Genomic DNA, 15418 nt, shown 5'->3' with positions numbered 1-15418 from the left:
GTAGAGTTAATTTCAATGCATTAGCACAATAGAGTCGAAATCTTGGTTCCAACTGAGGTCAAAGGGAGTCTGTTGGAACTGTATTTAGGACCCAGATACCTTGTTCCTGGTGGACCCAAACCCTCAGACTGACCCTAGCTTCTCCATGCAATAATAGGCAAATTTTATTGATACATAGTGATCGCAGATAAGATTAATGCAAACAATTCTATATCTACCAGTCCTAGAGCTGTCATCAGAGGGAAGGTATGCCTGGTAAGTGTGCAAGCTTCAGTCTGAAGTCCTCTCTTGAATTTTAGATGTCAGCAGCCTGGAGGTGGAGGCCAAGTCCCACCCTCCCATAGTGGGGTGGGTGAGATGGCTTGGGGTGTGCCCTCTGTCCATGGTGGCCTTGGGTTCATCTCTCACAAACTCTTTGCAGCTCTGAAACCCCTCCTTTTATATCCTTCTTCCCTTGGTGGTGACTCTTCATTTTTGGGCATTGCTGATTGGTTTCCCTGTGGTCATCATTCTGTGCATGTTCTGTCCTGCCAGTGTATTCTTTTGTTTCACAAACCCACAACGTGCACACATCCGAATTTGGGCCTTTTCCAGTCTTCTCCTAATTTGGTCTGTTCCCCAAAACCTGGAAATCCCATCAGCTAGGCACCATGACTTAATGCCACCTGATCTCATATTATGGAACATTGTGGAACATGTTTTCAGTTTCCCAGCCTGTGTGTCTGCTGGCTGCTTGTCTGTGTTAGATACAGTGAGCCTTGAAGAAACTGTAAAAACAGCCTTTTAGAAATCAATTAACCATTGCTTTTGCCTTGGACCATTTGTTTTAATTCATATCTACTTTACCTACAAGCCAATTCCCAAAAGCAAAAATTCCCGAAAGCAAACCTCTAAATACCATTTTCTAGCTATCAATGTCGAAGTACAGTATCTGAGGGCACACTGAGAGACCAGAGAGTTTATAAGATAAGTTTGTTAGACTGAACATTGTTAGCATTTCATATCATCCTTGCCTGGTAAAAAATGATGTAATTACAACCTATACTAGCTGAAAAAAGGATAAAAAGAGAAAACTTGGGGTAACTACATCTTCAATTGGAGTAAATACTGTATACATGGGGGTGGGAGGAAGACAACCTTCCTGGGGGGATCAAGATGTTTCTTCAGCATAATTAGAATGTTACTGAAGGCTCTTAGTATAGTATGAGACTAAATCTCTTTTAAACTACTGTATTAGCTTGAATCCAAGATAAGCTCCTCCCATTCACCTTGGGGGTGTGGGGGTGGAAAGAAGCCTCCTGTCTTGGATTTGAGGGCAAGGTGGAGTGGGAGGGCAGCCAGATGCCATGGCTCTGACTCCAGTGCAAAGCCCAAGCTGGAACTGAAGTCAGAGCCACAGCAGCTACATGCTGCCCTGCATTGCTTACTCAGAGGTATGGGTCTGGCTCCAGCTCCATCTCTAGGTCCGACTCCATTCCGTCCTGGGCACAGAACATGTGAAAGCTTTATTCTCTGTTGGGACAATCAGCAGTGGGCAGCTTCAGATCTGGGATGCTGCTGTGTGTAGCTAGATGGGGACTGTGCTTCTGTGTGCTCTATGCCCTTGGAGAGAATGGACCCAAAGTCATGACTGACAGCAAGGTCAGGGGGAGGGGGCAGAGGCTGTAAGGAGCAGCAGAAGTAGGCAGATGCCACGGGATTTCATACATTTCTTAGACGGTAGGGCTGGGAGGGACCTTGGAAGATCATCAAGTCCAGCCCCCTGCTGAAGGGGCAGGAAGTCACCTGGGGTCATAGGATCCTAGCAAGGTAAGCATCTAAATTTCTCTTGAAGATGTTCAATGTAGATGCTCGAACCATCTCCGATGGCAGGCTGTTCCAGACCTTGGGGGCTCGGACAATAAAGAAATTCTTCCTTATGTCCAGCCTGAAACCATCTTGCTGAAGTCTATAACTGTTCAACCTAGCCATCTCTTGGGGTACTCTGGTTAACAATTGTCCCCCCAGATCTTGGTGAGCACCCCTGATAAACTTATAGGTGGCCATCAGATCGCCCCTGAGCCTGCACTTTTCCAGGCTAAAGAGCCCCATGGCTCTCAGCCTGTCATCATAAGGTCTGTTTTCCTGACCTCTGATCATGTGTGTAGCTTTTCTCTGTACTCTCAAGCTTTTCCACATCCTTTTTGAATTGTGAAGCCCAAAACTGGATGCAGTACTCCTGCTGCAGCTCACCAAGGCCAAGTACAATGAGAGAATGACATCCCGGGATTTACTTGAGAAGCATCTATGGTGCATCTATGGGATGGGGGAGGGGAGACGAGTAGTGGGGATGAGTGAGAGGCAAAGGATGTAGGGGAGAGGCTGTGGGGGGCAAGAACCAAGGGCAGGCTGAACGGAGAAGTGGGGCTGTCAGAGGGCAAAGTGTGTGTGGGGGACGGTGGGGGGAGGAGAGGGGTGGCTGTCCTCTCTGCTGCCTGCCTCCATGCTGCTGCTTTCCCTGTTGTAGCAGTTGGGATTGGGGAAATGAATTTAAAACAACCTTCCAAATCATATATAGAATCTAATAATAATATATAAAATAAGGGTGGGGGTCATCTTAAATTAAAATTAGTTTTGGATTTGTGTGACTATTGTAGACCAGTAGGGGCCAAAAATTTTGGTAGATGTGCCACAAATCAGCCCTGCACCCTTCCCATCCCATTCCCCTGCCCAATATGCTCCCTGCCCTGTGTTTCCTGGCCAAACTGCTATTCTGGTTCCTTCCCTGTGCTCCCTACCTGATCTCATACTTGGTTTTCTGCTCCCTGCCCTGTCTGCCACTGTGTTGCCTGTCCACTCCCCAATCTGCCATGTTTGTGGCACTCGTGTTACAGGTTGGCCACCCCTGAATTAGACTGTTCACAATTCCCTGTATTTTGATTTTGAATAAAAATGAATACTTGGAAGAAGGAGTAGGAGTTCTGAATCTGGAAGAAAGGAATCCTCTCTTTCCAATATTCCTTGAGAGGAAATACACAAATGACATATTTACGATATGGAAAAAGGGCCTTCATAAAAGTATGACTAGGCTTCATGTTCTTGATAATTCTGAGATGATTCTCTTACTTTTTTGGTTTGTTTTTTTTTTAGAAGAAAGCCTTTCATGTTGTCTTTATTCATGAAAAAGAAGTAAAATACAGATAGACAGAATGACATTTTAAAAAAGTTTTAGAAAGGTAGAGTGGAGAGCATGGCTTAATGATGCTCCTACAACATATTCTGTTTCCCGTGGTGCATCTAAATGGCAGCTTTATAGCTGTGTAAAAGGCAGTGATTCTATTTCCCCTGTATTGTGGACACACAAGCATGGGCACATAGACTGAGCCTGTACTTTACATTGCCCACTGGCTGAGCAGGTACATGTACATGTGCCCATTGTGGATTCATATCTGCATCAAAAGCCCCAGACAAGACATTCAGGTAAAGGTATAATGGGTTCCGATGCTGGATCCCAACAGTTGTGCTGGATCCTGACAGTTGAGCATGGCAGGAGGCATGATCCTGCACTGGCAGTTAGCAAGCTGGCTTTCTGCATTCCCTGGCTGGGAGACCTGTCCAGTAGGGCTGTGCGAGTTGGCAGCAATACAATCCAGCTTCAGATCTGGCTGCTTCGGCTGGCTGCGATCTGATCCGGAGCTCTGGACCGGGTTTCCGCCTCGATCTGGCCAAAGTGGCTCTGAAGCTTCAGAGCTGCCTTGGAGATCCAGCCATCGGATATAATGGGGAATCACTGGAAGATCTATAACTTCGTTATTTCTTGTTTGATTTGGATGAAAGTTGCAGGGATGGTAGCCTCTGCTAAGAGCATGAAGCCTGCCAAGCTTCAAGAAGATCAGTGCAGGGGGTTGGGAGGAACTGTACCCCAAATTCTTAAAAGCAAAACTCATGTTACAGCTGTGTGTTACAACACAGGGGGCTGAAAACTGCAGGGCTGGTGGCTCTTACTGAGGCCACAACGCCTGTCAGCTGTGTATGTCCTAGAGCAGACCTCAGTGAGCGCTGGCCTCTGCCAGGCTGCAAAGCCTGCCTGTCAGCTGTGTGTGTCTTGCTGTGGGAGTCTGTCATCTGGGGCCTTGCACCCCAAACTGCTGACAGGCAAAACTTGTGATGTGGGTGGGTGACACTGTGTGTGTGTTAGGGTGCACCCTTCCTGGTGCTGGGGCCTCGGCACGTGGCAGTGTGCCCCACAGAGGCCTCCTCCTTCCCTACAGCCTCATGCCTGGTCCTCCGCTTTACCTGACAACAGGTACAATAACTTAGTTGACTCAACACCAGTAGCATCAGCAGCAGCATCAAAGGTAGCCACACGGACCTGTCACAGAGCCTGTCATTTTGTAAAGGAATTGACAAAGAGAAGTAAAGATGTTGTGCTGTGTTGTGTTGTGTTGTATATATGATGTTATTCATGGTGTGTGATGGCTTATCTTGTGTTTTTATGTCTATGTGTGTATTATGGAAAAAAAGTACTTAAAAAAATGTATTTCTGGAAGCTTTAGGGTTGAAAACCACTTTTTCAAGCTGAGGAAGTACCTGCGGTTGGTCTTGGATGGAAGGAATAGTAAAGAAGCCAGAGGCTGGACTGGCATGCAGTGCAGGCAAGAAAGCCAGTCAGTGAAATTGGAAATGGGGACGTCGGGGGGGAGGGACAGGTTAGGGTAGGGAGCGGAGGGAAAGGGGGATGTAGCAACACAGGTAAAAGTGCAGAGGTGCCTGGGGTGTCAGATGTCCGGCAGGTCGCAACATGCCAGAACTCCACTGTCTATATTGAGTCCATGAGTTTCTGTACCTACTACCTAGGAGGCTGATGAAGTGCAGTTCATAGGCTCAGCTCTGAAAAGTGGTTTGCATTGTAATTTGTTCCCTCTCAGGAAAAGGCTGGAGAGACTGGAGGCAGAGTGGTTTTTCTGTGTCTAAATGGTTCTCTGGGACAGAAAGTTTGTTATTAACTTTGTGACTGGTCTGCCTGGGGACACTGATAGGTCAACTTTCTGTTTTGTTTCCATTTCTTTCTATTTCCTTTGCAGTAAAAGTGTAATTTTAATGCTTGTCTATATGAAATGTTTGACATCCTTGGATGTATAATGCCACTGGAGTACAAATTATCATGTACATTTCCTTCTGGGACAGATTATCCTAAAGGGAATGCTCAGGATTGAAGGGGAAAGAAAACTCATGCGTAGCTATTTTTTACACACTTTCAGATCTAGTCAGAGACTTTATCATTCATTATTTTCAAGCTGAGCCGTGTGTGCTTGTAGGAGATAAAGGAAAAGCTATTTTTGTTGTTGCAGCAACTTCTGTAAAAAATCAGGGTAACTCAGATAAATTCCTTACTGTGGTTATCAGTTATTTAGCTTCCCTCCTTTTCTGTCTTTACTATACAGAAAACTATTTTTCTTCTGTGTATACATGGGACAGAGCTTGTGATGCATCAAAAGAAAAAGTCTGGAAATTATTTATAAGAGGTTTTGTGTGTTGGTCAAACAAAAAGGGAAAATTAACAGCTATTCATGGATTTTAAAGCCAGGGGGAACAATATAAAGCCAGAAAGGACAATTGTGCTAATCTAGGCTAATCTCCTTTGGCCCCCATTCTCCTCTGCCCTTCTCTTAATCAGTTCTTCTTTGAACTAAAGCAGATCTTTTACATAGAAACACCCAATCTTAATTTTTTTCTAGAGCTGGAGGATCCATCTCTTGTGGTGGTAAGTTCTTCTGGTGATCATTTACTTTTACTATTAAAAATTTGTTCTTTATTTCTTGTCTAAATTTGTCTAGCTTCAACTTGCAGTCACTGGAGCCTTTTAGACTTTTCTCAGCAAGATTGAAGAGTCTTATATTAGGAAATGATCGCTGCCCTCACAGTGATCCAGTTACCTGTTTACTTTCTCTTTGATTAGCTTTCTGGATTTAAATAACTTAGTCCAAAGTTGTCAGACTTGTCCAGCCCTGTGGACACAATAAGCGGTGTACGTATGGTCCGTGGACTAGATCAGACCCATGGACCTCCCTCTCCCTCTCCCTTCCCCAGCATACCTGATCTGGTGGGTGCCCCAGCCAGTCTGGGACCTATGCTACATGAGGCATGGATCCCAGAGTTGATGGAACAGGCACTGCATGTGGTAGAGTGAGTGGCTGAATGCAGTGGCCATGCCAGCTGGACTGCACCTCATACAGCATCTGTTTTGGCCACTCTGGGATCTGTGCTTGCGGCAGGCTCACAGCAGACTCACCACAGCACCGGCATCCAGGGGGCTGGTTGGCTGGGAAATTGGCTGGCACCACACACCCAGGAGGGGGCCTGTGGAGTGGCCAGACCCTGGAGAGCTGTCAGGATAAAAGAAGCTCCTTAGCTGTAGCCCAGAGGAAGGAGAAACAGGGAGCACTGAAAGTGCTATCTGATACCCTTCCCACATCGAGAGTGGAACCAGTGAGCCCCCTCAGGAGCTGGCCACTGCATAACGTTGCCAGAGCCCGGTCTGCAGGGGGAAACGCTTTGTGGGGCCTGGGAAAATGCTTACCTGCACAGTAGAGCTGGGGATCCTTCCTGAGGCAGGAACCCCTGCTAAATCAGCAGAAGCCGCAGATTGCTGGGAACCTCTGGGAGAGAGAGCAGGTATCAGCGCAGGAGCCACAGCCAGCAAAGCAGGGGATGGATACCTGATCAAGCAACAGGTTACTCACCGTCATAGGTGACTGGTAGGGCATGCATGGGGGTGCACGTGTCCCCCTGATGGGGCCGGTGCCCCCTCTGATGGCCAACACTGACACTGTCAGTAGGACTGGTTCCCCCTTGATCCCCCGACAGGGCCACTGCCATTGGTGGCTTCTGCAGGTGCCCCCCAGATTCAGGAGGCACTGGTTACTCATGTTCAACATGATGCCAAAATGTACTCTGAGGGTAGTCAGGATGGGAGGCGGACTATTTTAGAAGGATTTGTGGGACCCACTGAGACAGGGAGCACATTGGGTGCTCCTGGGTCTCCATGCATCACATCTGAGTGAGCCCAGAATCAGAAATTCATGCAAGGGAAATTCTGGCCTTGCAGGGTCCAAACGAGCATGAGGGAATGTCTCTTGAAGTAATAGGGCACGTGGCCGGGTCCCAACAGGTCTAAGGCACCGGCCCACCCGGAGCGTACTTGTACCTGGGGAACTGTGTAGGAGCTGGGTAAATGTGTTCCACTGAGCCTAGAACATGGAATTGAAGTGATTAGAGGTGGGTAGCTTCAGTGCCCTGCTCACTTGCACCGTCAGAGCATCTTGTGTTCAGTTATAGCTAAATTGTAAATTTGCTAAGATGAGAGAGCCTGGCTATACTCCTGCAAAGAACAATGTGGGTAGGAGTTCTGAGGGAACAAATGGTACCAGTGTCCAGTTCCAGAGCTGACCACTTGAAGCAGACCACCTGAGTAGAAAGAGGTGAGGTGCATGGGAGGAGGAGACTCACAGAAGAAATACCAGCATAGACCCTAAGCTTAAGGAAAAGGAATGCTGACCAAACCTCCAGGTAACCTTAAACAACACCAAGTCATAGCAGGAAAGTAGGCCCTGGAGTAGTGCCCAGGTGGGGAGGATACACTAGTGGCAGTGCTGCAGGCATGGGCCTGCCACAGTGCTGTATGTGGTGCCTGCCACAGCCAATCAGGATCCCATGCTTCATGTGGTAGCTGTGAGTGTCATGTGCAGCACAGGTCCCAGACTGGCTGGAGCAGCTGCTGTGTTAGGTATGGTAGGGGAAGGAGAAGGGGTCCATAGGCTGGATCCAGCCCAAGGATCATCCCCAAATCACAGTGCATACTATTCCCTGTGTGGGCCTGATCAGACCTAGGGGCAGCACTGGGGGCTGAATGGTGGGACACTGTGGGCTGGCACTGTATGTTTGACACCCCAGCTTTAGTCTCTCTCTATAAGGACATTGAAACACAACCCATTCATAACTGAGTAAACTCACTTTGCTTTGTAGTGAAAGTGGAGCAGACACATGATGAACAGATTTACTTGGTGTTAGTTGCTCCATCCTAGGGTAACATTAACCCACAGAAAGCAAGTGACTCTACATTCATATAAGTTACACTGATATTCTAATCATATGCCTACTCTTGTCTATTTCATCCCAGGATAGTGTTGCTCAATGTAAATGAACTCCCCTGCCACTTCATGGACAAACATTGGAGTAGCACCTACAGCTTCCAACCAACTTGAAAAACCTGGTCATGGTTCTGCTTCTTACCATGGAGTAACATCTGGGAATATTAGGGCGAAGGTATACATTACACTTAGACCATACTAATGACACTTAAAACCCAAGCCCACGCACATTAAAGTTTATTAACATATGCATAGTGCCCTCTGTGCATCTCAAAGTTACACCAATTCAGGCAAGAGTTAACTCTGTGGTATGCTACCCAGCTCACATTAGGGTTACTTGATTTTGCTCCCCAGAGATAAAACAAGCAATCTGTAGTCCTTCAGCATCCCAGGATGCACAGCTCCCAGCCCCTCCCCTTTCCTATGTCCCACAACTACCTTAGAGCCCTTCCCCTGCAGCCCCCACTTTCCTTTAAACCCTTTCCAAATTATCAACATCATTCTTCAGTTATGGATATCAGCATTGAGCACATTTTTCCAGTAATGATCCTACCAGTGCCAAATATAGAAGCAAAAAGTTTATATTCTACCATTTAAGTATACAAAGAGTATGTTAGTTCTTTTTGGACATTGGGTGTTCCTATTCAACTGATTATCCACCATAACCTTCAAGCCTTTTTCAGAGTTACAGCTTCTCCAGATAAAAGTCTCCTATTCTCTAAGTTTGATTTTATCTTGCAAACAAATTTGCTTATCTGAATTAAAGTCTAGAGATGTTCAATATGATCCAGGTCATGCTGACCTTAATTGACACCCCAATTTATCACATTTCAAGAATGTCACACGCTATTTTGACTGTCTCTTACAATGACATTTCCTCAAGAACCTGGCAAATGAACAGTGCATAAGTAAGTTAAAAAAGATGCTATTCATTTATTTACAAGCCATCGTTTCTCAAGTGGTAACTAAAATGTTAGAGCTCTGAAAGCATTATCCAAGAATACTTAGTGATTATTGTGAGCAGGGATTATTGTGAGGGAAAGGAAGCTCAGGAAGTTATCTGTATTTTTTTTTTTGGCAATAATATTAATGATAATATGCATACAGTTTCCTCCACTTTTACCTCTTTTGGTTTTAGTGAAGTTAATTTTCTAGGGTTTTTATTTGTGTTAGTATATTCAGTGCATGCGTGTGTTTTAGTCATCATTCCATAATTTTTAACATACAAAACAACCAGAATGCATTGAAAATTTAAAGACAAAACGATGCAGATATCCAACATTATATATTACTTTAGGAATGTTAGAGCCCCCAAATCATCTTCTAAATATATCCATGTCTGTGACATATTTTCTTAAACGTTCTTTGAACGGTGATTCATTGGTTTGCTAATTCTTTTAACATCGTTGTTCTTGTAGTGTCATTGGTCATGCACTCATCTCCGCCTCAAAAGTAGGTCGTTGTAGCCCCAATCTATATGCATCATTCTTAATGTATATTTTAAAGCAATAAATAACAATAGTTGCCATATCACTTGTTTATTTATTTCAGATGTAGCGCCGCTTCACTCTTTTTATGCCACAACAAACAATTTCTGAGGAAATTGCATATTGTATTTGTGAATGAGTTCTTCCACAGAGGCTGGATAACACAGAGGCCCTAGTACTGCAGATTTATGTAGATTATTTTTCAGACTGTCTTTATATATTCTAACACATCATTTATGCTTTTATGCTTAGTTTCTTTTCTTCCATGTAGTACACTTTAATTTTTCAAATGTCTTTTATTAAATGAGAATGCATTTCAGTTCAACTTTGGGACTATAATTTTGGGATACATAGATTATACATAGATAAAATAAGTTCTTTGTGTTTTAAAAATATACCATTCTTTTCACTTTAACTGATCTACTTAAGCATTTTTTTCTGCACTTGCTCTCATTAAGTAGTGACAGGCAGTCTGCTAGAGTAATACAAATTAGAGATAGAAAATTAGACCAACTACATCAGTCTTCAATTTATCCAGTGTTCTTTCCTACATAATCTAGTTGATTAATATTTCTAAGTCAGGTTTTAAATGCACACACTATTGGGGATTCAACAACTTTACAAGCTAGTCCACAGTCTCATAGATCTCATTAATAAGCTATCTTCCCAGAAATTATACTTACATTTTCACTTTTCTTATTTGTATCCATTTATTTTGATGGATACAAATAGTCCCTTAAAATGTGTTCTTCCTCTTATCAACATGTAGATAGCTACCAATTTCCCTATTGCCATTTAGTCATGCTATGCATATTTATTTTTTACCATTTCTTATTTTATTGTTTCCTCCATCATTTAATTTTTGTTGCCCTTCAGTGCTCTGCTTCTTAATTATCTGTTTGCAACTGTGGTTGTCTGATAGTATAGGATATGGGTTTTGGTTCCTCTAACTCACAATATGATGTACTAATGGACTTGAACAGCTCATGTTGTTTTTGGCCTTTTTAAAATGAGTTTCCTAGGGTGAAAACTCTACTGGATTTTTTTTATAACTTTCCTGCCTAATACACTGATATTGGTTGTTTTGATTTACATGCACATTGTCTATAACACATAGTTTGTGAGAAGCACTAGATTGAATATTAAATGCAAACTACAGCTCAGTGCAGGAGTATTTAAATAACAATTCAGTGCAGCTTAGAGGATGACATAGCAGGAGACTGCACAAAGAATTGTAAGAAGAATCGGCTGCTACAGGAAAGTCCATTAAATCCAAAATATGTTGTCTTTTCAAATACTTTTAAAATAAATTTTAATTTACTTTTAATCAGCCTCACCATTAAATAGATTATTAAACCATTCTGACTGTCGATTTTGTATATGTTTAACTCTTCATCTATTTCTTCTTTTATTATCTTCACATTTCCTTGAAGGGACATCTTATTTACAGCTCCATTCACATACTCCTTTATTTTGCAATCCTAGACATCAATAGCTGGCTTTCCAGAAGTGTTGAAAATACAGAGGTGAATAGGATAGAATTTCTTTTGAAAATAACAGTTTGTTAATTTTATGTTTAACTAGCTTAAGTACTGGGCCAGGGCCAGTATGGCCCTGATCAGGTTCCTGCTGCATACTCCCCATATGCTAGACGAAATCCAGCTGTCCAATCTGGACCACAGGGCACAAAGGTTAGGCACCCCTGGGCTATGGTATACTGGAAAAATATCCTGACACCTGTCACTCAGGCAGGATCTTTGATTTGCAAATTCCATGTTATAGTAAATACTTAACGTGTTGTGAACAGTCTGCAACTGAAGACAGAGCAACAAGTTTATCAAAACTTTATTTCAAGACAAATGAAGGAAAAAACCCAACAGTTCATGTAGCTTTCCAGGCCATTTTTGCCCAGGATGTTGTTGCTCTGGTTGCATGTGAAGTAGAAAGGATGTTTGGGATATCAGTAATTTGACCTAGAAACTTGCTTTGCTCTCAGGAATGGATTTTTCAAGGGATATTTGATCTTGCTGCCTGCCACATATTTGTATACAAGTTGTTTTTTTATTATCTCTCAGACTTTTTAATAATTCTACTTTAGCTTGACTCTTACACTTTTTCATGCCTTAAACCTTCCTTCCATTGCCTGCTGAAGATCTCTGTTTTATATGGTTTTCCTTGAATAGATTTTGTCTCTATGTATTTCAGGAAATGCAAAAATAACTCCCCACTGCCCTTGTACTGTGCAGAGCAGATTCTTTTCAAGTCTTCCCTTTTTCCACTACTGTCCACTTTGTATCTTTAAATCAAATATGAAAATGCAGTCCATTTTTTCCAAGAACTTAGCCTACCATATTTGTCCAACCTAATATTTATTCACCTCTTTTTTCTTTACTTACTCTTTAAATATTGGACTCCTCTTCTTGCTTTCAGATTCCCGCAGCTATGCATTGCTCTGTTATTTATGCTGGAATTCTCTCTTCTCAGTACCAAATCATTTTTCAGTAATGATTTCCTCAAATTTTCCTACTCACTTCTATAATTATGAACTTTAAATCTCAGTCATCTTTACCATCAAGCATTAAAAAACTATTCAGCAAAAACAATTCTGTGTCCTTGCTGCTTTTTAATGACAGTTGTCAATATTCATCAGTACTTTTCTGAAGTGTGTCACTTTTTCCCATTTCTGTGTTTATGAATACTTCCGGTGTTGTTACTTCCAGAAATACAAAAAGAATGGGAGAGACTACTCCATGATACTTTGTATGAAAAAACCTGAAGATTCCACCCCAACCTTAAAATTGTGTATCTGTCATCAAGTAGGTAATATTTTTACATGACATTAATGCCTTCGAAACATCTTATATTTCCAGCCTACCCACTATCCTGTTAAAAGGCCTTAATTATGCTTTGAAGGGATCATTTTGAAGAATTAAAATAAAAATTCAGCCTTTATACCCATTCATTTCTTTGCTTTTCCTCAGAAATACCCAACATGTTTCTGACTGCTTGTCTTACTGGTGAATGCACATATATATACGCTGTGAAGTGGAATAAGACTACGGTCTCATTTCATATAAGTAGGATTTTGTGGGATGTTTAAAAATGTCATGTTGATTTTGTGATTGTTTAAAAAAACAACAACACACCTTTTTTGTTACAAAAGTAATGTGCCCTCCGTTTGAAATTGGGGATCACATGGTGGAGGAAGTGGACTTTTCCTGTTAAAAGCAGCATTTATATTGCATCAGAGAGAATTTTTTTTGACAAAGCAGTAGAAAAGCACCATGTACCATTCAACCTTAGCCTTGGGATTTAGCAGAGCTGGGTTCAGTTACCTTACTACCACAGACTTTCTTTTTAATCTCTGGCAACTGCCTCAGGGCTAAACCAAAAAAATTGTATATAGGACCCAAACCCATTTTGTACCTGTGAGTCACAAAATGTTATATGCTGCTCCACTCCATGCAACAGCCAAAATTATGCCAAGACTCCTACATTCCTTATGTATGTTCCTCCTAGCTTGAAATATCCCTATGGCTAGGGACAGACTTTCAAAAAGCCTGAACCTGAATTGATTCAATCTTTGCAGATTAGTCTAACCTGCAAATCTTGAACTGATTTGGAGGTGGATAGACATTCCCTTTTCACTCCAGAAATGCAGGCACATGCTTGCAGTAGCTCAGGCTAGAAGCTGGTGGCCCTAGGGGAGCCCTCCCTTCCCTTCCCTTCTGTTCTGCTGAGCTGAATGGGGGCATGGTTAGGCCCTGGCAGGACACTTTGGTTAGGGAGGGTCCTCCCCTCACTGTTGATAACAGAACATTTAGTTACATAGCTGGGAGTTGCACAGGAAGTTGTTAGCATTTATCAGCCCATTAAAAAAACCCCAAAAGACTCTCATTAGTTCAAGTTCTTCTTAAACAAATTTTTCCAAGGAAGGAATGGAGGGACATTACCAGCTACCTGTTGAACTACCAGATACTATGTTGCTATGCCTGCAGTCTCTGCCAGAGCTGCAGCCAGGGAGCAGAGGGGTGGGGCCAGCCATGCTCGGCTGGGGCAGAGAGCAGAGCCACACCCAGAGTTGCAAAGCATCTGGGATGCTGGAGGATTCTGGTGTAACTTAAACCAGGAAGGGGTCTGGGACAGACATTGCATAAACCAGTTTGATGCAAATCAATTAAATCTGATAGTACACTCAACCAGGTTTATCTCAAAAAAGTTTCAGCCATTTTCAAACTGGTTTATGTGCACTGAACATCTGTTTTGTTACAGGTTTAAACCAGTTTCTTATCACTTAAATCTGTTCATGTGTAAGGCCTGTTCCTAGCCCGTATGTCTAGATTTGGCCTGCTACTTCAGAGCAATACAGCATGGCCACAACACATCTAACTTTAGTTAACTCTTTGTCATGGCACTGTTCCATCTGGAATGTATATACACTCTATGTATATTTTCAAATCCTTAGTTGAAGAACAACCTCAAATAGCAACAGTTTGACTCTGAGGTTAAGCTGTATGATGGTTGCTCCCTCACTCATCTCTTGACTGATAGCTTGGTTGCTAAAGAGCTTGTCAAGGAAGTGGAAGATTTGGGTTTAATACTTCTTCATCCCCTTGATGAACCCTGACTGCCCTTACCAGTTTGCTTATGGGTTTAAAGTCTGCCTTGAAATGCAGAGGGTGGACTTGGGGCTCTTCTGGCTAGGATGCTCATTGCTGCGGTATAGATATAACCTAATTTTCCTGGATCCACTTTGGAAAGCATCTAGGTGTCCCCAGTTACTGCATATAAAGCCAAAGTGTCTATTCCTGTCCATTTGGGTCAGCCTCCTGAGGCACTACACCTGAGATTTAGATGTAGAAATACCTAAGTGGAGGTGGCTTAAGATCTTGTCCTTAGCGGTTGTGTAAATTAAACATATAACCTCATTGATAACACAGAGTTTGTGGAGTTTGTGTTTAAAATAAATGGTTTCCTGAACTGAAGCCTAAATGACCCCACTACTAACCTGATGTCTAGAAAAATGCTTCCAGGGCCATTTAAAGCTATCTCTTGGCCTTATGTTTAGAGAAGGCGAAGAATTAGAAACTAAGGAGTAGTGGGGGTGAACCTCTGTGCTACAAAGCAAACCCTGCACCTTCCCTGCTTGCCACTCCAATCCCTTTCCCATGCTTGAGCAGCTGCTCTGTTTTCTGCTCCCTGCCCTGTGCTGCCTGCCTGATTTGCTGCTCTGCTTTTTGCTCTTTTTCCTGTGGTCCCTGCCCAGTCTGCTACTATATATTCTGCTCCCTGCTCTATCTGCTTCTGTATTCCTTGCTCCTTTCCTCATCTGCCAGGTGTCAAACAGAGAGGCTGATTGTGCCACTTGTGGCATGTGTACTGCTGGTTGGCCCCCCTGTGATCTGGAGGGTGTTATGCAAGGGAACAAAGGGAAAAGTAACCCTAATTGGAGAGGTTTTTCACAGGGAAATTGTGAGGCTGCTTGAGGAAAGTACCTTTTTTTTTTGCTTTAGAAGTAAGAAATATTTAATAGCACTCAACCAGCCAAATTAATGTGTTTTGTGGAGTAATCTAAAGTACAGAATTAACTAAGAAACTTCTGTTCTGTTTTGGACCTTTTTCTAGCAGGAAGAACATTTTGGTGTTTTATTATGTTTTCATTTCTTTTTGCAATATGCCGCTCTGGCTTTTTAAATAGTATTGAAGTTTGTATTTTTGTCAATATTTGTTCTGAAAAGGAAACGCACGTGCTCATGTGTTTGTCTGAAAAATCAGCTTTTGACAGCTGTGATCTATCGGGCA

The 15418-nt window shown here is 42.8% G+C and overlaps 1 protein-coding gene across 3 annotated transcripts in view; it reads left to right on the top strand.

Annotated features, from left to right (window-relative positions):
- Positions 1 to 15418, top strand: part of ADCY2 (adenylate cyclase 2) — a 404271-nt gene that overhangs the window by 159503 nt on the left and 229350 nt on the right. For 2 of the 3 annotated variants that reach the window (XM_090039147.1, XM_090039145.1), the window contains exon 4: positions 12337 to 12432. The exons of the other annotated variant lie outside the window; for it this stretch is intronic. In XM_090039147.1, coding sequence (XP_089895273.1) covers positions 12337 to 12432 — 96 coding nt within the window. The remainder of the gene's footprint in view (positions 1 to 12336; positions 12433 to 15418) is intronic. 3 annotated transcript variants of the gene reach the window in all.

The sequence above is a fragment of the Crocodylus siamensis genome, chromosome 3 (assembly GCF_052110815.1).
Source record: "Crocodylus siamensis isolate JL-2025a chromosome 3, ASM5211081v1, whole genome shotgun sequence".
NCBI lineage: Eukaryota > Metazoa > Chordata > Crocodylia > Crocodylidae > Crocodylus > Crocodylus siamensis.
This window is presented reverse-complemented; position numbering and strand designations above follow the sequence as displayed.